Here is a 22505-nt window from a genome sequence, read left to right on the forward strand (position 1 = left end):
AATAATAATAATAATAATAATAATATTATTATTATTATTATTATTATAAATAGAATAATAATAATAATACAATTTTTTCATATTAAAAAATTATTTTTATTTTTTCTTTTCTTATAATAATTTTTAGAATTACATATAATATTAATAATTATAATTTTATATTATTTTTATGGGAATTTTAATAATCTTATATTCTTACCAATTAAAATTTTCTACTTTTACTAATTATAATATTAATAATTATAATTTTATATTACTTTAATAACTAGGGGCATTTTGGTAATCTTTAATTTCTACCAATTAAATTAATTTTTTAAATATGTCACATCAATCAAATCCTACACTAATTCTCATAAACTTTGCTCTCAAATCCACTCTCAATTACCCACAAATCCACTCAAAAAAACAACAAAAAAATTACCCTCAAATCCACTCAAATCCATTCAAATCATCTCCCCCAAATCATCTCCTTTCCATCACTACAAAAGAACACACCCTAAAACTGTTAATAAAAATTATAAAAAAAATACTAAAAATTTTATATAATAACAAAAGGTTTTCAAAAAAAAAAAATACTAATCAGCCTTATTTTTCATTAGTTTGATTCTCGCCCATCAAATATGGTCACTTCAGTACAATCTGAATGAAGATGGGACAACTTGGGCTTTTTATTACCTAATATTGAAATTAAAACAATGAACTGATTTTTTATTTATTTAAGCTTATTATTGAATTGTAACATATTTAATATTAAAAGTAAAATAAGAAATTATCAGTGACAAAAATATAAAACATCAGATATATGAAAAATAAAAATTATTTTTTAATAAGGATTTCTGAAAAAAAAAAAAGGGTAATGTAATCACGAAAATATTTTTTTGTTATTCATGGAGTAGTTTGAGTTTTATCTTCATTTCCACCTTAAAAGTTGAAATTTAAAGTGAACATGGTTAGAGAAAAAAAGTGGCTATAATCACGTGGTGGTGCTATAGGGTATATGTCATATATATTTCAAACAATATTTAGTTAAAAGAAAACTAAATCGATAAAAGTGACGTTCTAATTATTCAATCGTACGCAACATAAGTTCATCAAGCATAAAGGCTTAGACTTGACTTGTGTCACATTTTGAAGATTTGACACCAAATTTCCACACACAATATCTCTTCATTCAATTCACCTATAACATTTATCACAACCCCCTCTGTTAGTTTCTTTCTTCAACTTGTTCCCTTTTTGAATTATTTTTTAAATATAAAAATTTGAAACAAAAAAGAGAGACGGAAAGAGAAAAGAAAAGAAAAAGTGAAATAAGATTATCAAAATTAAGAAAATAATGAAAAAGTTTTTACCAAAGTATTATATAAATATTAGGTTAAAACTAGAGCTGTCAAAACGGGTAATTTGGCTCAACCCGGCCCGGCCCACCACGGGTTGGTCACTCAGTGAGCCAACCTAACCCGACTCATTTATTAGCGAGCCAAAACAACTTGAATCCGGCCCGACTCACCACGGGTTGGTGGGTAAACGGGTTGGCTTACTAGCCCATTTAATTATATTTTTTTAAATAAAAAAAAATACAAACTTTCTATAATTTAAATTTAAACAAATTTCACTCCTAAAAAATTATGTTAAAGACCAATTCCGACAATCAATAAAAAAATATTAGTAAAAAAAAAAGAGAATCAGTACACAATAACATCAACAAAAAATTAATAGTTTAATCTGTAACATAAATTCCCAAATTCAAAAATATCAAAAAGAGTTTGTTCAAATAATGTATACTCAAATTGTTTAAATAAAATGAACAAAATCTGATACAAGCATGTCAGAACATGAAAAAAATCAATTCATGTCTTCAAATCCCCCAAAACAAAAAACAAATTTGCAAATCCCTATTTTTTGTCATTATAGGGTTTTTGAAAAAAAAAAGAAAGAGAAGTGAGAAAGCAAAAATGTAGAGAAAAGAGAAGAAAAAAGGGAGGGTGTTTTACCTGCTCTTTTTAGTGAAGTACCGTGAGAGTGATTTGTGAGAGCAGAGGTTACTTTTTTGGTATACATAATGAGTGAAGATAGTATTTTATTTTTTTAGGGTTTCATAAATAAAATAATAAATTAAAAAAATAAAATTAGGTAGGTGGGTTGGTGGGCCAACCCGGCTCACCATGGGTTCAACCCGCATGAGCCGGGTCTAAATGAGTCGGGTTGAAATCTGACCCGCACATAAATGGGTTGTATTTTTCAAACCCAACCCGGCCCGAACCCGTGACGGGCCGGGTTGACTCGCGGGTTGTGACCCATTTTGACGGCTCTAGTTAAAACTATCCGATGGTCCATGTGTTTGTATATGAATCTCAATTAGATTATTTTGTTTTATGTTATTTTAATTGGATTTTTAATATTAAAAATGAGATGTAATTTGATCTTACCACATGTCATCAGTATGTGTTTTTTTAACTCTTTTAATATTTATTAATTTTTAATTTTTTTTAGATACCTACGAATAAAACTCATTGCTGGTAGTTGATACCCGTGGATAATTTAATACCCATGTATTAACGGGTCGGGTTCAGATGTCATATTATCCGTACTTTTGTTACCCATTAAGAAAATAAAATCACATATTTATCCTTTATTAGGTTTAAGTCGATGGAGGTGTTATTTTTTTTTTTTTATGCTCATTCACTTTTATTTTCTTCCTGATCTGGGACTCTTAGGTTTAAGTTGTTGTTGATAGATGAGTCTTCTCAGATATGGGACACTGTCCGCCAACCAAGAGTGATACTGTTCTCTTCAAAGTACCACTTTTTCCTTTCCCTACTTTCTTCATTCTTAGTTTCTTTTTCAGATCTATTATCTATGAGCTTATTGGTGGAGACGAGGCCACCACCATTCCCGTCGCCTACCCCGTCGAGATGATCTATCCATGGACAATGACAACCTTTGTCGTGACAAGCCCACCAACCATAAGATCTTCGACAAGGATTTGGCAACGTACTACTCAGGTTCGCATTCAAACACTTGGCAGTGACGACTCAAGGCTTAGGCGTGTCACCGAAAAAGGTATATTTGTAAACCTTTCCAGCCTTCAAACGTTTCCCTCTGCCTTTCAAACTTTAAACACCAAACACAGCCAAACGAGAATTTCATAAGTCAGGTCCAAGAACAATTTCATATTTCTACAAGCTACAAAGAATCAAGAGATAGTATGAGGTTCCAACAACATAGCAATAGGGATCTGGGGCCGTCTACAATTTCTTTAGGATCAAAGAATGAGTACAAGGGGATGCATTTTGACCTTCTAAAGGAAGACAATGATGATTTGCAATAGGAAGCAAGGAGGAATAATACTAGGAAATATGATTAAATAGCAATAAATTTACAATACATAAATATTTGTTCAAAAACATTTACATGAATTACTTTTTTCAACTATAAGATGTTGGTGTGATGAGTGGAGCAATTATATTCATAAAAGAATATATAAAGATATCAGAGTTGAATGAAGAGTTTTTAGTTGGTATATTGATCATTATTTCTCTACTTTGAAGTGGTGGAAGAACTTCATATATTATTGGTAAGAAATGGACAATGGCCATAGTTGTAGTGATTTTTCAAATGGCTTCACTAATAACGACTCTTGCTCTATCATTTTCAATACTAATGGATGAAATATTTTTTGCTAGCATTGGAATAGGATTTGGAGCGTTGGACCTTCCTTCAAAAGCCCAAAACCTTTTGGATTGTCCATGTCTCATACTTTATTCAAAATGTATTCTAGAAAGCTAAAATAATTTTTAAAAACATAAATAATTTTTTAAAAATATTTGCATGTATCTAACGGATATCTGCGGGTTGAAAAAAATTCATAGATTTTTTTATGTTGGTTGGATAACGGGTAGAAACTATTCGTGCCCGACTCGATCCGTTGTCATCTGTAATCCTACCACGTGACAAAGATAGTGTGACGTGGTAGTGATAGTGACACGTGTTGGAAAAATTTCACGTAAACAAATCTCAATTTGGCCCTTTTATTTGTAGATGAATTCCTAGATTAAGGGCTCTTACTATGACGTTAGGTAATGGTGATGGGATTCAAGTGACTATTGATGTTTACATTGGTAAAGCACCGAGATCATTTGCAAAAATCTTTAGCACCTATATTGAAGTTGTTGATCATGACAAGGTATCTATTTTGACTCCATCTTTGGATCATGTTACCGAGCAAGAGAGAAGCATCATTTGGAAAGATATCTTGGTAAGACATTGCCTAAATTTTTTGCCTTACTATGATTACTAAGGAGATGTACGTATGTTTATTTTTCTCCCTATATATGTAAGTGGTTTTTGATATCCCTAATTTAAGGATGCTAAATTCGAAGGTTTTGCCTTTGGTTGCAACCAAATTGTGTCAATTTAAATCAAAATTGACCACAATTTATGTATATGGTTCAAGAAAAGGTGAAAGTTTGTGTGCGAAGTAAAACATTGATGAAGAAACTTGGAAACAATTTGTACAAATTTGAGAAAGTGAGAAATGGGAGGTTAATATCAAGACTTGTGTGTGTGTGTGTGTGTATATATATATATATATATATATTATTTTAGACTTTTATTTTAGACTTAGCTTTGTCAATATCACAACAACTTAAAGAGAATTCAAGATTAAAGCATTTTTTCAGAAACGCACTGGAATAATTGATTATCACTTAGGATATTCGATTATTCCAATAAAGATCAGGAATGACAATATTTTCTAGAATAATCGATTATCGCTTAGGATAATGGATTATCCTAGAAGAAGAACTCTTGAAATGACTCACAAATAATCGATTATCACTAGGGATAATCAATTGTCTCAGAAAAATTGTCTTTTGAAAAGGTTCGTAGATAATTGATTATCACTTGGGATAATCGATTATCCACAAAAGTTGCAAGAAGACTCTTGATCTTCTGACCTAATTTCGAACTAAGCCTATATATACCACAATGTTTAGGTCTTTCAAAGTTATGAAAACTTAAAGCTATTTTGAGAACTTAGTGCATTATCTAAACTTGGTGCTATGTGTGATAGCACATCTGCAAAAAAAAAAAAAGTTAAGTTTGTTCATCCTTATGTATGTCAAAAGGATGCGTTGTTAATCTCTTATCTATCAAGAGAGATGTATTCTAAACCTCTACTCTACTTCATTTTGTAAGTTTTTGGTTTATTTATTAGTTGTTAGTTAATATCCCTTTTAGAGAGATTAACAACTAGACGTAAGATCTTTGATTTGAACTAGTATAAAAATCACATGTGCAAGCTTTTCTTCATTATACTCTTTTATTTATTTGTTCTTATTTGATGTGATTTTTCTGTTTTGCAAAGTCACTTTGTAAAAAGGGAAGATTTTTTAAAAGAAGTTAGCGTTTTACATCTGGCAACGAAGGCGATAATGCATATTCAATTCAACCTCCATCCCCACCATCCTGCCATGAGAAATGAAAGTAAAAAACATGGACCTCTAAAGAATCATAACAAATAGCTGAGGGGATTATAAGTAAAGATGTTTCAATAGTTTAATTTAAAATTTGTTATTCAACTTAAAGTCATCTAATTATATATGATTCCTTGTTGTAGGATTCTCTAGTTAAGTAGCAACCCTAGGGTGGTTTCAATCCTCATGGTCAGAAAGATATTTTTAATACTACTCTTGGATTACCTAAACACCTTGGATGTGTTTGTACTGATGGATACAATGTGGGGATTCGAGGTTACTTATGTGCCAACGAAGGATTACTTATGAAAAATGACTTTACATAGGAGATGAGAGAAGAACGGGAGCAAATAAGACACAAGCGACAAAAGATGATACAAGAGTGGCAAATGATGTTGGAAGCATATGACAAACGGCTAGAGAGCTGACTACTCTCTCAAAAGCTCCCCACTAGAGTACAACTTGACCTTTTTCCTTCAGTAAGAGTTAGCAAAAAAGGGAGTTGTTTAGCTAGAGTTGAAACGATGAATGATATTGGCTTTGGTTGTTAATGTGAGTTGTACACATTGGTTGATGTATCTCCCACCCAATTGATGGCCTATGGAAGTGCTTTTAAGGTTCCACCATGTTAGTCATAGTCTACCCTCTCATTTGGTAAAGGTTATGGTGGAGACTGTATGTCATGGTGATGTTGTAGTTCCTATACTAACATCGAAGGTTGTTATTTTTTCGCAAGCATTGCAAACTTTCATCGTTTGGCTGAAACATCTCGTGAGGATGTTAACCTACGGTGAATATGTTTGTATCTTCACTAATATTGTTATATATGTAGTATATAGTATCCTAACTAATGTTATGTTTGTTTTGTGTGTAGAAACATGAATAGAGTTGCATGCGGCTAAAAATCTCGAGGATCCACTAGCCATATTGAGGGAAGTTGCTATCGCCATAGGGACAGACCTAGTGGTGATTCCTTAGGATGTCACTATTTTTGGCAAAGATAACGAGCTTTCATTGTACATATATAAATATGATTTGATAGGGATCTTAGCGGGTAATGAGTAGTTAAACATATTTGTTCTACAATTATGGATTATGTAAGTTAACTTTTAAAATCCTTTCTATTCGTTACATTATTACACATATGTTATTAATGTATCAAAGTTAGGTTCTTGCATGGTTTATGTCTAGAAGCGAGAAAGGATGACAAATATGGGTTTATAGACCCTCATTTCATGACTTCAATAAGTAACAAGAGAGTAGAGATGAACATTACATCATTAATTCCATAATGCAGCAAAAGAAACAAGTTTACCTTGCTCCATATATAGATAAGTAAGTCTATCCTTATTTAATAACTTATAGTTTTGAAATTTTAAATATGTTTTAACTGATTTTCAATACAGTTTTCATTGACAGTTGCTAGTTCTATCAGTACTAAATTGTGTTGTTGTATGATTTGCTTCTTGCATAGAAAATCCCCTCTTTACTTGAAAAGTATTGTAGAGACGTAAGTTTATTTTAGGAAATGCCTACATTGACTTTGAATATATAATGTCATGTTTTTTAACCTCGAATGTTTTAATTTTAGTGCTTTTAGTGGACATAGTATATGCAGTGATAGATCAACTGTCACAACTCAAAAGGTTACATGGATTTTCCTATAGATATTTATAAGATATCACTCATTTATCTTTTTTATTATTTAATTTATCTAAATATTTTTACTATGGATAGAGTACAATAAACAAACTAGAAACTATGAATGTAGCTATTATGTCATCCACTGGATAAAAACCACTGTGCAAACCAGTTATGAAAGTGATAAAGATAAAGTATATGTTATATATAACCCATTGTGTACAATTTTTAACTTCAACTCACTTTTGCAGAAGACCCAAGTAAATTGGATTAAAAAAAGGCATTAGTTTATGTTCAACTACGAGGAATGTATTTTCTTCTTAGATATAAAAACCTATAGTAGTTGAAAAGTTATAGTTATTTTAGAATACTTATATATATATATATATATATATATATATATATATATTCCTCAACTTTGTTAAAAGATTAGTTAGATTTTTGTTTTTAAATCACTTGAATTATCTCTCTGCAGGTGTTATAAAGAATTGTCTGGATGACCTATGAAAAAATTGGAACATAACTAAATTGTAAATAGTACATTTTAAAAAAAATTACATTTTTAATTATGGATATAATCATGACCATCGTGCTCTAAAAATTTTAATTATTTTTATATTTTTCGCTTATAGTATAATGACAATTCTGTTGGTGAACCGTTGTTATAAACTTTTTCAATGTTTTTATTTGTGTCTAAATTTGAATTTGACGATGGTGTTTTTTATTTAGTGTTTATTTTTTTCCAAATTTAACGACGGTTAACCCAACCGCTATAAAATTTTTAGACTTTTAATGACGAGTTTGAATGATGGGTCACAAACCGAAATAAAAGAAGTTTGTTTTAACTATAGAATGACTTTTTCTGAAGTAGTAACTTCTTCTTTTGTTCAATGTCCATTGCGGTTGTAGAGTACTGCATTTAGTTGTAGATGGATGTGAAGTGTTCTTTGCATTTTCGACTAAACAACACTGTGCATGAAGTGTTGTTGCTAGAGATAAAAAGTGATTGATCTTCTAGATTTGATGAAAATAAGGTTTTGGCACCGGTTTAGTTTTATGGTACGAAAGACTTTTCATTCTTTTCTACTAGTGTTTTGTACCTGTTATATGTATAAAAAAATATATTTGAACACAATTCTTTTATATTTATTTAACATTATTTTTTCATTTTTTACGTTACTTTTTTTTCAAAAAATTACAAAAATTTATTTTTTAAAGATTGTTTTACCTTTGTTAGATATGTGTTAATCTTATTATATATATATATATATATATATATATATATATATATATATATATATATATATATATTTGTATCCAAATTTTTTTAGTTTTCATTAGTGCAAAAACGTTGTTTAACATCACCCATCAAACATCGGCTAGTGGTAGTCCGATGTATATTAATGAACGGTGGCATTATCGTAAATAGGTTGGTAAACGAAACGTCGGTTTTTAGGACAAACGACGTCTATGATATAGTAGACGTTCGCTCTGCACTAAATCGGCGTCCAAGGGCCTGAGGTAGGCGAGAAGACAGTCTTTCCGGCCCTATTGATGTCGGTTGTGATGGGGGGCTGATGTCTACCTGGCTGTAATTAATGCTCTTCACCTGATTCTCAGGCGCTTATACGTCACGTAGTAAAAAACCGACGTCTATGACCTGTTCGAAAGGAGGGAAGACATCAATTTCTGCAAAATAGACGTCGACTTTCTGGGTGAGCGACGTCTATGTGCCTGTAATTAATGTTATTCACCAAAATCCCAAGCACTTCGAGGTCCGGTAACAGGGCCCGACGTCTAAAAGGTTATATACGTCGGCACCTCAGGACAACCGTCATCTACTTACCTGATAGGAAATGAAATGTCAATCCGATCAACGTCGTAGACGTCGGCGCCACGTGTGTCCGACGTCTAATGTGCATTCAAAAGGCAGATTAAAAATTATCTTGGATGTCATATTAGTGAAATAACTAACGTCTAGATGACTATAGACGTCGGTTTCTACAACAACCGACGCCTCATTTCATGTTAAATAAACCGTAGACTCGCAGTTTCGCGGCATTGCATTCCAATTTCTGATAACATCATTGTCTTCCTCTCTCCTTTTTCTCTCTTGCGGCATTGCATTCCAGGTGCGTGTTTTTTTAATTAAACCGTTTAAACTTTGTCCAGTCCCATTATATTAGTCTTTCATCGATTATCTTCTTGTTCAACTGATTAAAATTTGTTTTCCTTGTGTTGTGTTTTAGTGCAGTTTTGTTCCTCTCTTGGGGTAACGTAGTACCACATTCTGCCTTTACTAGGTGCCTCCCAGAAAAAGCGGCGTCTTTTGGATTACTTGTGGCGTTTCAACCCAAAAACGACCCTGGGTCGTTGCATAGTTAGCGTTTCACCGCAATTTTTTCCTCTTGCAGTTGAAAATGGAACTAAGCAAGAACCCAGGTTCGATTTTGGGTTGAAATGTCATGAGAAATTCAAAAGATGAAAGTTTTTTTTCTGGGGAAACTAGCAAAGACAGAGTGTGCTACTAGGCTATCCAAAGACAGGAACAAAACTACACTAAAACACAATGACTATGTTAGACGTCGGTTAATGCATACACCGACGTCTATAGTGACATTAGACGGCGGTTAGTGACATGTTCGAAGTCTTTATATGCTCTTAGACATCGGTTAATACTTACACCGACGTCTATATAGTGTCCTTAAACGTCGAGTTAGACCTACACCGATGTTTATTGACGTCAGACATGACACTAACTGACGTCTGTATAAACTTCTGTTATGTGGAAGTTCGATGTGTAATGATGTCGATTGTTTAAAATACATTAAAAATCCAAAATATACGTCTAAGCCCTTTGTGCACTAATGTCCTATAAATACTTTTGATAAATTTTATTCACTAATAAAGAGTAGTGACTGAATAAAGACGTAAATTGATTTATTATTTTTTATGGTGAGGAATTGATTTGATTTAAATATCCTAATTGGATTTAAATACATTGGTTTTTCATTAATTGAGTTATGGTTTTGACAGTGTTTAAAATGAAAGGAAGTGAATTGAAGGAGAAATTGGTAGTTTTGTTTTGTCGTGGAGCTTAAAGCCATGGAGGAAGGGAAAAGAAAGAAGAGGGATGAATGATTGAGAAATGAGAAGTGATATTCAAAGTGTCATCACTTGATTCTGAAATGGATGGACCCCTCTTTTGTCTCCCTATAGCCACCTAAAAAACTTGCCTACCCCTATACATAACCCCATTACCATTGCTTAAGCTTTCTAAATTCTTCCTTACACCCATCCCTCACCTTTCGATTGAGTAAATCCATCGCTAACAAACCAACAATTTCAACAATATCATCTTCCATCTTATCAAAATCATGCCAAACTCCTACCTCTTTCCCTTTGACCATTCCTCAACAATTCGCAACCCAATCATTTTTCAAAATCACCGACTTCAATTTCCTTCTAAGCCAGCTAACTAGCTAGCTAGCTTTAGACAATCCTAACCAAACCCACCTGAACTACAGTACCCCAAATTCACCGTCTTTATATATAAACCCTAAATACATTGTAAACATCTCTTTAACATTTTTCTTTTCTTCTTATCTTTCTTTCTATATTAATCACCATTCCTGTTTATTCTCATCTCTCATCTTTGCACACCACTTGAAATCGACGTTTTTCACAACTCTATATATACACAGATCTTCCACCAAACATAAAACACATCTTGTACTATAATCACTCACACGCACACCCCTGCTCCCAACTCTATTCTAGGAGAAAAAAATACAAACTGCAGTCCCCTAACATCACATCCACAGGTGCTACTTCTTACCCAAGAATCAAAATCCCTCCAAAACAACAACTTTAATATGTCCGCCGCCGTGGCCGCCGCCGCCGCTGCCGCCGCCATGTCGGGGTACCACAACTCCACTCGGAGACAACACACTGATCACGACTTGCCCTTACCGTCGCAGCGAGTGTGCGTGCCCCCTCCTCTGAGCAGGTACGAGTCCCAGAAGCGGCGCGACTGGAACACCTTTGGGCAGTACCTCAAGAACCACCGTCCACCCTTGACCCTCTCCCGCTGCAGCGGCGCCCACGTGCTGGAGTTCCTCCGCTACCTGGACCAGTTCGGAAAAACCAAGGTGCACGCGGAAGCCTGCGCCTACTACGGAAACTCCCACCCGCCTGGTCCCTGCTCGTGTCCCTTGAAGCAGGCCTGGGGCAGCCTGGACGCGCTGATCGGGAGGCTACGCGCGGCATTCGAGGAGCACGGCGGCGCTCCGGAGATGAACCCGTTCGGGACACGCGCGGTGAGGCTGTACCTGAGGGAAGTTCGCGACGCGCAGGCGAAGGCGAGAGGCATAGCGTATGAGAAGAAGAAGAGAAAGAAGGCTGAAACGCAGGATGATGTGATGAGCATGATGGGTTCAAGTGATGCCACTTACTGTGGTTATGGTGCTGCCTTTCTTCCTCAGCAGCTCCTCTCTGATTCAAATGGGATAACTTCTTCTTCTTCTATCCCTGATGGCCTTTCCTATTTCTCTTCCAACTCTGCCTTCAATTGATTCTCAATTCTCATGCATGCTGCAAAATCACTGCTTTATTATCATACTATATAATATTATTATTATTATTATTATTATTATTCTATGCTTAGTCAGAGTTGCACCAAGTTTCGTCATTCTTGGAAGCTTGTAAGAATACTATCTCATTAATACATATAGTAGGATTTCCTTCTATACATGCTTTGCTCAAAAACTTCTAATCAATTCCTGCATTTTAGAATAAGTCTGATTTTCTTTATTAATAATACCCTTCTACTCTTGTTTATTCATTTTCAACTCATAATGGTTAGTGTTTGTTGATGAATATATAGTTTTTCGCTCTCAAAATAACGCATTCGTTTAAAACTTTAGATTTTTTATTTTTACAGAAATTGGTATAAGGAAGTGGTTTAGTATTTTTCGATTTTAACAGATATTATCGTCTTATTTTAATAATGTTCTATTCCATTTTTCTCGGAAAGGTAATGATACAATTTAAAGAAAAGAAATAATAGTCAATGTATACCTGGTTTTCAAAGAATAACAATAAAATCCTAGCTTCTACATTACGGTTAAATTCAAACAGATGGTGTAATTGGTATCAAAAGTCGACAAGAATTATAAGCGGATTGGATGTTGTGGTTAGGTAAATAAAGTTTCATTATCAAATCCACAAAAAGAGATTTGCAAATGATTATAGCCTTTAGTAATTATTACTTATTTATTTAGTAGAAAATACTTTTTCATTTTGTAAAGCTTAAAACCACTCCGTTTCTCCCTGGTGTAATTATTTCAACACTATATATTGGGTAAGATTCAGATCCAACATTTTCAATTCAATACAATCCAAATTTAATATTTAAAATTTATATTTGATCATTTAAATTATGGGATAGATCGAATTTGGATAATTTGTGTTTTAAATAAATATAGATGGATGTGTTTTGAATAAATAAGGATAGATTTGCAAGTAAACAAAATAATATAATTTATTAAAAAATACGATTGTTGAGGCAAGCGAAGGGTTGGTTTCTGACAATGGATACACCATAGATGATCTCTATCGCCCTTTCATTTCTAGTTTAGTAAGCAAGGCAGACCCATGTACTAGTTGAGACTCAAGCATCATACTTCTCTTACTTTCTTCTACATGAACTACTAGTGTAAAAACGTTGTTTAACGTCACCTAAAAGACGTCGGTTTGCGAGTAAACCGACGTATATGAATGAACGGTGGCATTATCATAAATAACTTGGTAACGTAGACGTCGGATTTAAGTTAAGGCGACGTCTATGATATTGTAGACGTCCACACTGCTGCACACCGACATCTAATGCCCTGAGGTAGGTGAGAAGACAGTCCCTTGACGTCGGTGTTCACGGGACCCGACGTCTACTGGGCTGCAATTAATTCCCTTTACCTAATTCTCAGGCGCTTAGACGTCACGTAGTCAAAAAGGCGACGTTTAAGACCTGTCTGGAAGGCGGGAAGACAAAAATTCTTCAATTTTCGATGTCGATGTTGAGGGGAAGCGACGTCTATGTGCTTGTAATTAATTATTTTCACCAAACTTGAGGGCCCTAGATGTCGGCTAGAGGGGCACCGACGTCTACATTATTATAAACGTCGGTGCCCCATCACAACTGTCGTGAACATCCCTTACAGAAAATGAAACGTCAATCGGTTCAGCATCCTAGACGTCGGTTCCCCTCGAAACCGACGTCTACTGGGTATTCAAAAAGTTAGTTTAAATGTTACTTGGACGTCATATTAGTGAGATAACCGACGTCTATAGACGTCGGCTATCTGGACAAACCGACGCCCAGTTTCATTTTAAATAAACCGCAAACTCTTCGTGCATTTCAGTTTCTGATATCGTCTTCCTCTTCCTCTTCTTCTTTTTCTCTTGCGACCCTCTTCTTTTTCTCGCTTGCGGCACCTCTTCTATTCTTTTTGTTGCGGCTTTCTATTGTTGTTTCTGATATCTTTATCGTCTTCCTCCTGTCCTTTTTCTCTCTTGTGACATTGCATCCCAGGTGCGTGGTTTTTTTTTATGCTTACGGTTTGTTTAGTCTTTCATCGGTTATCTTCTGGTTAAACTGAATAAAATTTGCTTTCTTTGTGTTGTGTTTTAGTGCAGTTTTGTTTCTTTCTTATGTTAACGTAGTAACACATTCTCCATTTGCTAGTTGCCTCCCAAAAATAGCGACGTCTTTTGAATTTCTTTTGATCGTTTCAACTCAAAAATGACCCTGGGTCGTTGTCTAGTTTTCGTTTCACCGTGGTTTTTCCCTCTTGCGGATGAAAAATGGAACTAAGCAATCACCCAGGTTCGGTTTTGGGTTCAAGGGATCATAAGAAGTTCAAAAGACACAAGCTTTTTTTTAGGGAAACTAGCAAAAGGAGATTGTGCTATTAGGCTATCCAAAGACGGGAATAAAACTGCACTAAAACACAACCACTGTATTAGACGTCGGTTAATGTATACACTGACGTCTATAGTACCTTTTAGACGTCAATCAGAGACATTTTCGAAGTCTTTAGTGTCTCTTAGACGTCGGTTAATGCTTTGTCCGACATCTAATTAGTGCCTTCAAACGTCCATTCAAACCAGTACCGACGATTATTGACGTCGGTCATGGGCACTAACTAACGTCATTATAGACGTTTATGGTTAGGATGTCTGACGTCCCATTGACGTCACCGGTTTAGACGTCGGCTGATGAATAGACGTTAAAAGCCCAAAATAACCGACGTTAAACAGCGTTTTTGCACTAGTGAACAATGGAAATTATTTCCTCTAGGAAAGGTGTTTCCTTTCTCCTGAGAATCTGCAACTTAAACTTTATCAAATTCAGGATTTAATTTAGCCAAAAAATCATATACTCGATGTTTTTCCTTCAAGTTCCTTAAGAAAGTTGCATCCTTTGTACACTTCATTTTGAAGACTTGATAGTAATCCAGTTCCTATCACAAATTTTGCACTTGTCTCATATTCTGTAATCCCTTTGTTGCGTTATTTTGTGGCTGTAGTTTTTACTTTTATTTCATGCACTTTGGCAGCATCATTTGCCTTAGAATAGGTGTGATTTTGTTGAAATATAAATTGATTTTGAGTTATTGGGCCTATAAGATAAAAGCCCAAGTAGAGAAGGCCCAAATAGAATTCTAGAAAATCCTATCTAGAAGATTCTAGAATGATGTACAAAAATATCTAGGGATGTTTATCCAAAGATGTTTCTAGATAAGTTTAGAACTATAGGAATGTTTTAGAAAGTTCTAGAGAATGAATTATAGCCCTTAGATGAATGATGTGGTGGCAAGATCCTAGCCATTGGTTAAGGAGGTGCCACTAGTATAAATAGGGGATGGTTGTATCATTTGAATGCAAGCCAAAAAGATTAGAAGCACTCAAAGCCTTTCCTTCTCTCAAAATCTTCCAACCTCTCCCAATTTTAAACACTTCCTTCTAGCCTTTAAAATTTCCTCCCAACAAAGTGGTATCAAGTGCCATAAGATCCTCATAATGGCAAATACCGGACTTCCCTTTCAAGTCCCAATGCTCACTAAGAGCAACTATGACAATTGGAGCTTAAGGATGGTAGCTCTACTTGGTGCACATGATGTTTGGGAGGTGGTCTAGAAGGGCCACACCGAGCCAGAGAATGTAGAAAGTCTTTCCCAAGCTCAAAAAGATAGCTTGAGAGACTTAAGGAAGAGAGACAAGAAAGCTCTTTGTCTAATCTATCAAGGATTAAATGAAGATACTTTTGAGAAGATTTCTGGAGTCAAGTCAGCCAAGGAAGCATGGGAGAAGCTTAAGATCTCTTACAAGGGAACAAATCAAGTCAAAAGGGTACGTCTTCAAACTTTGAGAGGAGAGTTTGAAGCTTTGCATATGAAGGAAGGTGAACTAGTCTCCGATTACTTTTCAAGATTTTTAACGATTACTAATAACCTAAAAAGAAATGGTGAGAAGCTAGATGATGTAAGAATTATGGAGAAAATTCTTAGATCACTAGATCCAAAGTTTGAACATATTGTCACAATTATCGAAGAAACAAAAGACTTGGAGGCGATGAAAATAGAGCAGCTTCTTGGTTCATTGCAAGCTTATGAAGAAAAGAAAAAGAAGAAGGAAGAGATTGTGGAGCAAGTCTTCAAGGTACACATTGATTCAAGAAAAGAAGAAAATGCACACAACCAACCAAGGCGGAGTTTTAGTCAAGAACAAGGACGAGGGCGTGCATATGGACGTGGACAAGGACGAAAGCCTAACAACAATAACCAAAGAGGAGAAAACTCTAACAGAGGTCGTGGGAGAAGAAATCTGAATTCAAGGTATGACAAGTCATGAATCAAGTGTTACAATTGTGATAAGTTTGGACATTATGCTTTTGAATGTAGAGCCCCTAACAAAAGTAAAGTCGAAGAGAAAGTCAATTATGCTGAAGAAAGGTGTCAAGAAGATGGCATCTTGTTATTGGCTTACAAGGGCCAAGATAAAGGCGAGGATAATCAGTGGTACCTTGACAGTGGAACAAGTAACCATATGTGTGGGAAAAGAAGCATGTTCGTAGAGCTTGACGAATCAGTAAAGGGAAACGTGGCTTTTGGAGATGAATCAAAGGTGGCGGTGAAAGGAAAAGGTAATGTCCTCATCCGACTAAAGAATGGAGATCATAAATTTATTTCCAACATATATTATGTGCCAAGCATGAAGAGCAACATCTTGAGCTTAGGACAACTCTTAGAGAAAGGTTATGATATTCAACTTAAGAATAATAACCTTTCTATAAGAGATAATACAAGTAGATTCATTGCAAAGGTGCCAATGACAAGAAATACAATGTTCGTGCTTAACATTCAAAGTGATGGCCTACAATGTCTCAAGATGTGCTACAAAGACCAATCATGGCTTTGGCATCTTCGATTTGGCCATCTTAAGTTTAAAGGATTAGAGTTACTCTCCAAGAAGGCAATGGTGAGAGGGTTGCCTTCTATTACTCACCCCAACCAAGTTTGTGAAGGATGTCTACTTGGAAAACAATTTCGATTGAGTTTTCCNAAGGAGTCAGACNCAAGAGCNCAAAAGNCATTAGAACTCATTCANNCAGATGTGTGNNGACCAATCAAGCCAAGANCACTCGGTAAGAGTAATTATTTCCTTCTCTTCATTGATGATTTTTCAAGAAAAACATGGGTATATTTCTTAAAAGAAAAATCAGAAGTATTTGAGAACTTCAAGAAGTTTAAAGCCCATATTGAGAAGGAAAGTGGCCTTCTGATCAAAGCTTTGAGATCCGATCGTGGAGGAAAGTTCAAATCAAAGGAGTTCCAAAAGTATTGTGAAGACAATGGGATCAGACGACAATTGACAGTACCAAGATCCCCTCAACAAAATGGAGTGGCTGAAAGGAAGAACACAACAATCCTGGAGATGGCAAGGAGCATGCTTAAAAGCAAGAGACTTCCAAAGGATTTTTGGGCTGAAGCTGTTGCATGTGCAGTTTATCTAATCAATCATTCTCCAACATGAAGTGTTAGTGGAAAAACACCACAAGAAGCATGGAGCGGAAGAAAGCCAGGTATTTCTCATCTTAGAGTCTTTGGAAGCATAGTACATGTGCATGTACCAAATGAGAAACGAAGTAAACTTGACGACAAAAGTGAAAAATACATCTTCATTGGTTACAACGCCAACTCCAAAGGGTACAAACTTTACAATCCTGATACAAGGAAAACAATCATCAGTCGGAATGTAGTGTTTGATGAAGAAGGAGAATGGGATTGGTTGAAGAAGATGACGTGGAACGACAACAACAACTAGAAGAAGCACCTGCTACTCCACCTACTTCACCAAATACAACTCTTCAAGATGATGAAAGCTCAAGTGAAAGAACGCCACATTTTCAAAGTCTCCAAGAAATTTATGAGGTAACTGAAAATCTAGACAATGTTACCTTATTCTGTCTATTTGCGGACTGTGAGCTTATGAACTTCCAAGAAGAAATTGAAAAGAAGAGTTGGAGAAATGCAATGGATGAAGAGATTGACGCAATAAGGAAGAATGATACGTGGGAGCTAGTCTCGCTTCCAAAAGGGCATAAAACAATTGGTGTCAAATGGGTCTACAAAGCAAAGAAGGACTCTAAAGGAGAAGTTTAGAGATACAAAGCAAGATTGGTGGCGAAGGGCTACAGTCAAAGGGTTGGCATCGACTATGACGAGGTATTTGCTCCTGTTGCTCGACTAGAAACTGTTGGACTTATTATATCATTAGCAACTCAGAATAATTGGAAGATACACTAAATGGATGTCAAGTTTTCCTTCTTAAATGGAGTTCTTGAAGAAGAAGTCTACATTGAACAACCACAAGGATATGAAGTTAAAGGAGAAGAAGATAAAGTCTTGAGATTAAAGAAGGCTCTTTATGGATTGAACAAGCCCCGAGAGCTTGGAATGTTCGGATTGACAAGTACTTCAAAGAAGCGAATTTCATCATGTGTCCATATGAGCATGCACTCTATATCAAAGCTCAAGGTAAAGTTATTTTGATTGTATGCTTGTATGTCGATGACTTGATCTTTACAGGGAACAACCCAAGCATGTTTGAGGAATTCAAGAAGGATATGACCAAGGAATTTGAAATGACTGACATGAGGCTTATGGCCTATTATCTTGGAATTGAAGTAAAGCAAGGAAATGAAGGAATTTTTATTACTCAAGAAAGTTATGCCAAAGACCTCCTCAAGAAGTCCAAGATGGATGACGTTAATCCAGTTGGTACTCCTATGGAATGCGGCATCAAGTTGAGTAAGGATGAAGAGGGAGAAAAAGTGGATACAACCCTCTATAAAAGTCTTGTTGGAAGTTTGCGCTACTTAACTTGTACAAGACCAGACATTCTCTATGTCATTCGAGTCGTGAGTCGGTACATGGAAGCTCCAACAACTACTCACTTCAAGTCTGTGAAGAGCATTCTTCGATATATCAAAGAGTATGTAGTTGCAACTTCATGCGTTTGTCATGTTGTTTGGCTACGAAACCTATTGAAGAAGTTAAGCTTGCCATAAGTGAAGCCAACAAAGGTTTTCGTGGATAACAAGTCGGCAATATAATTAGCAAAAAACCCAGTCTTCCATGATCGAAGTAAGCACATCCACACCCGTTACCATTACATTAGAGAATGCATCAACAACAAGGATGTGCAAATGGAATACGTGAATACGGATGATCAGGTAGCAGATATCTTCACCAAACTGCTGAAGAAAGAAGTCTTTATGAAGTTGAGAAGTTTGCTTGGAGTACAAAATCAAGTTTAAGAGGAGGTGTTGAAATATAAATTTATTTTGATTTATTGGGCTTATAAGATAAAAGCCCAAGTAGAGAAGGTCCAAATAGAATTCTAGAAAATCCTATCTAGAAGATTCTATAATGATGTACAAAAATATCTAAGGATGTTTATCCAAAGTTGTTTCTAGATAAGTTTAGAACTATAAGAATGTTTTAGAAAGTTCTAGAGAATGAATTATAGCCCTTAGATGAATGATGTGACGGCAAGATCCTAGCCATTGGTTAAGGAGGTGCCACTGGTATAAATAGGGGATGGTTGTATTATTTGAATGCAAGCCAAAAAGATTAGAATCACTCAATACAACAAGCCTTTCCTTCTCTCAAAATCTTCCAACCTCTCCCAATTTTAAACACTTCCTTCTAGCCTTTAAAATTTTCTCCCAACAGATTTATGGAGTCCCAAATATCTTTGGTTGTATTAAGAAACATATGTTTGTATGGAGCCTTCCATGGAGTTCCACAACCAAGACATGATCATGAAATATTTTTCATTCCATTCCAAGAACTTTGGATCCTCCTTATTCGGACCCTTTTCAAGGAGATGAGAAAGACATTCTTTTCCCTTAAGATAGGTTCGAACAAATTGGGACCATTTAAGAAAAAAATTTCCATTCAATCTGTATGAAGCTTGAAGACCTTAGAGTATTCTAGTCTTTTGAGAAAACGTGGAATCCTTCTCTTTTTTAAGTGTAGAATTAATCTTTTTTTAGTGCAATTCAACAATTGGTTTGATGATTGTAACCATTGAAAAATGCAATAATTAAGGTTGTTACTCTAAATATAAAAGGGCAAAGAAGGTCGTCGACTATGATTAATACATTGAAATCACAAGAAAAGACTAGGGGATGAATAGTATTTTTAGAACTTTTCGAAAACCAGGGTCTGATAGGTTTTTAATAGATTGATAGTCAAAAGATATGTTCAGATAATGGTGTTTAAAAAGAGCTTTAAGAAAAACGTTTGAAGTAATAAAGCTCAAATTTTGTACTGTTTCACTCAACCTGAGTTATATTCAGTTCTCGCTTAAGAACTCTTAAGGAGTTCTACTAATCTTCAAGAAGATTATGTTTTACCTCTTCAAATTTACAACGAGTATTAGCACCACTCCTGGTTCACTTAGTCAACACATCTAGTTTGAGTTTAATCATTCCTGGTATACAAGCATTATAATCACTTTTGGTATCAATCCTAGACAACTGTCTAGACTGTTTAACTCAACTGAGCTAAACAAAGTGTTTTAATTCTCTTTAGAATGTATAACACAATTAGTGTTGAGAGAAAATATAGATTGGTAACTCTCAAAGAAAGGATAAAAATAGTGTAGAGAAACCTGAGATTTAGCTAAGGTTCTTTCTCTTAGGAAATTTTTTTTCAGACGGTATATGGATAAAGTAACAACAAGCTTGTGTGAGTGTTCAAAAGTTCTCTATATTATCCTTTTTTTCCTTCTCTTTAAGCTTTCGTCTATTTATAGCTTTCTTAAGAAAATACCGTTAGACATTGAAGTTGACTTCATGTAGAGTTGGTAGCCTCTTTAGGTGAGAAGTTAGACTCAAGTCTACTTTAGCAAAACATAGCTTGTACGATGTGTCATGGAAGAAGATTTCAAGGGAAACATATCCTGAATTTTTCATATCACTCCACATTTTTATCTTATGTGTAGTGATTTTGATTAAGTTTTTATACTTTTATGATCTACACAAATATCAGGAACAAGGTACAAGCATCGAAGCACTTTATCATGCATGCATTAAATATTTTGAACGTTGATAAATGTTAAGTTGTATTGCTTGTTGAAAACATTTTATCATTTATCAACTCATTAATAAATGCATCATTTAGTAAAGCATTCAACATATGATTATCACATAGTGTAAAACATTGGATACTTTATGTTTGAAAGCTATTTGTAAATGATAGCATTTAACGACCTTTCGTTAGATGATACATTTTACAAGACGCTTTGAACAACACTGTTTGAATAAAACACATTTTAAGCTTTAGTGTTAGCATTGAGATAGACACTTCTTTTAGTAAGACGCTTGCTTGTAAAACGTTGTCTGTTTGGACGTTTAGATGTTGTTTGTAACACATATTGTCTATTAGATGATTCTTTAATAAAGACATTTGCTTTCATTAGATGTTGTTTATAAAGTTTTGTTTGTCAGACAATGTAGTCTACAAAATGTTAGTATAAGCTTGTTTTGTCTAGAAAAGGTGTTTCAAAATATTTTTCTCTTAGACATTATTTCTTTAAAACAACATTTTATTCAAACCGATATTTCAATTAATGTTTTTTTGTTAAGCTTAAAAACCTGAGTTTTTAGAAGGTCTAGTCTCTAAACGATATTGTCTTTACACACAAATGCAACAATGAAGGCCACGAAAGGTGAGAACCAAAACCAGAGCTCCAAAAGAACCTAGGACTCTAATACCATGTTATAAAATGAGATACAATTGTGGAATAGATTTCCTTGATAATTTGAGAAATAGTACAAAGGTATTTAAGAAGGAATAAATATCCTAATTAAGGAAATAAATCTCCTAAAATAAAAATCCTAAATTAGGAGCAAGTATGCCAAATAACTCCTAATCACAATCACTTTAGCTTAGAGATTTCAAATAATATTATATTTTTGAAACAATAAATATTTTCATATATTATGTAATTATATTGTGCATAATTACATATTTGATTTAGATAATATTGTTATGTATATATACTTATCTCCAATGCATAATAAGACATTTTCAAATCATCTTTCTCTCTTACATTAGTTCCCAAACTTGGACGCGAAATTGAAATTTGTTCTTATCCTAATCTTTTATACATTTTGGTCCCAAAATTAAAACATGAATGAATATAGTCCTTTGAACCCAATAACGTCAACTTTTTTACATTTTAAATGATGTTTTAGGTTGGCATTTGAGTTAAAATGTGTTAAATGATATAAACAACTCAAATGTCAACTTGAAACACCATTTAATACGTCAAAAAATCACGTAATTAAATTAAAAGGACTATATCTATATTCATTTTTAAAATTTAATGACCAAATTGTATTAAAGTTTGAAAAAGGAAAGAATTTCTTTTACATCCAAATTTAGAGACTAAAATATTTAACTATTTAAACAAAATGGGTTAATGAATCCTAAAATATACAATACTTATACAAAACAACACTTTTTTTTTTCTAAGTTTCCCCATTTCCATAAAACAAAATAGTTGTGTTATAAAACATATACAATGATATATTATGTCAGAGTTTTGTATAAAGAAAACTTACTATATTTTCATGTCCTTACTCTGTTGGGAGGATTTCATTTCCTTACTATGTTGGGAGGAAACTTTAAAGACTAGAAGGGAGTGTTTAAAATTGGGAGAGGTTGGAAGATTTTAAGAGAAAGAAAAGTTTGTTGTATTGAATGCTTCTAATCTTTTTGGCTTGATTACAAATGATACAACCATTCCCTATTT

The 22505-nt window shown here is 34.4% G+C and overlaps 2 protein-coding genes across 2 annotated transcripts; both read left to right on the top strand.

The window, feature by feature from the left end:
- Positions 1-10118: 10118 nt before the first annotated feature.
- LOC106752842 (protein G1-like1) lies at positions 10119-11925 on the top strand. The gene has a single exon (XM_014634615.2). It carries the CDS (start codon positions 10994-10996, stop codon positions 11690-11692), a length of 699 nt encoding a protein of 232 aa, XP_014490101.1. The 5' UTR covers positions 10119-10993; the 3' UTR covers positions 11693-11925.
- A 3272-nt stretch (positions 11926-15197) lies between these two features.
- Positions 15198-16632, top strand: LOC106752808. The gene is made up of 4 exons (XM_014634581.1): positions 15198-15272; positions 15315-16012; positions 16079-16320; positions 16544-16632. The coding sequence occupies exons 1-4, from the start codon at positions 15198-15200 to the stop codon at positions 16630-16632; spliced, it is 1104 nt and encodes a 367-aa protein (XP_014490067.1).
- The last annotated feature ends 5873 nt before the right edge of the window (positions 16633-22505 follow it).

Source organism: Vigna radiata, unplaced genomic scaffold, assembly GCF_000741045.1.
Source record: "Vigna radiata var. radiata cultivar VC1973A unplaced genomic scaffold, Vradiata_ver6 scaffold_48, whole genome shotgun sequence".
Lineage (NCBI taxonomy): Eukaryota > Viridiplantae > Streptophyta > Magnoliopsida > Fabales > Fabaceae > Vigna > Vigna radiata.

Coding starts and splice junctions, on each gene's coding strand:
- LOC106752842 (XM_014634615.2), top strand. CDS start 10,994: ATGTCCGCCGCCGTGGCCGCCGCCGCCGCTGCCGCCGCCATGTCGGGG.
- LOC106752808 (XM_014634581.1), top strand. CDS start 15,198: ATGGCAAATACCGGACTTCCCTTTCAAGTCCCAATGCTCACTAAGAGC. Junction 15,273..15,314: donor ACAATTGGAGCTTAAGGATG/GTAGCTCTACTT, acceptor GAGGTGGTCTAG/AAGGGCCACACCGAGCCAGA. Junction 16,013..16,078: donor AGAAGAAATCTGAATTCAAG/GTATGACAAGTC, acceptor TTTTGAATGTAG/AGCCCCTAACAAAAGTAAAG.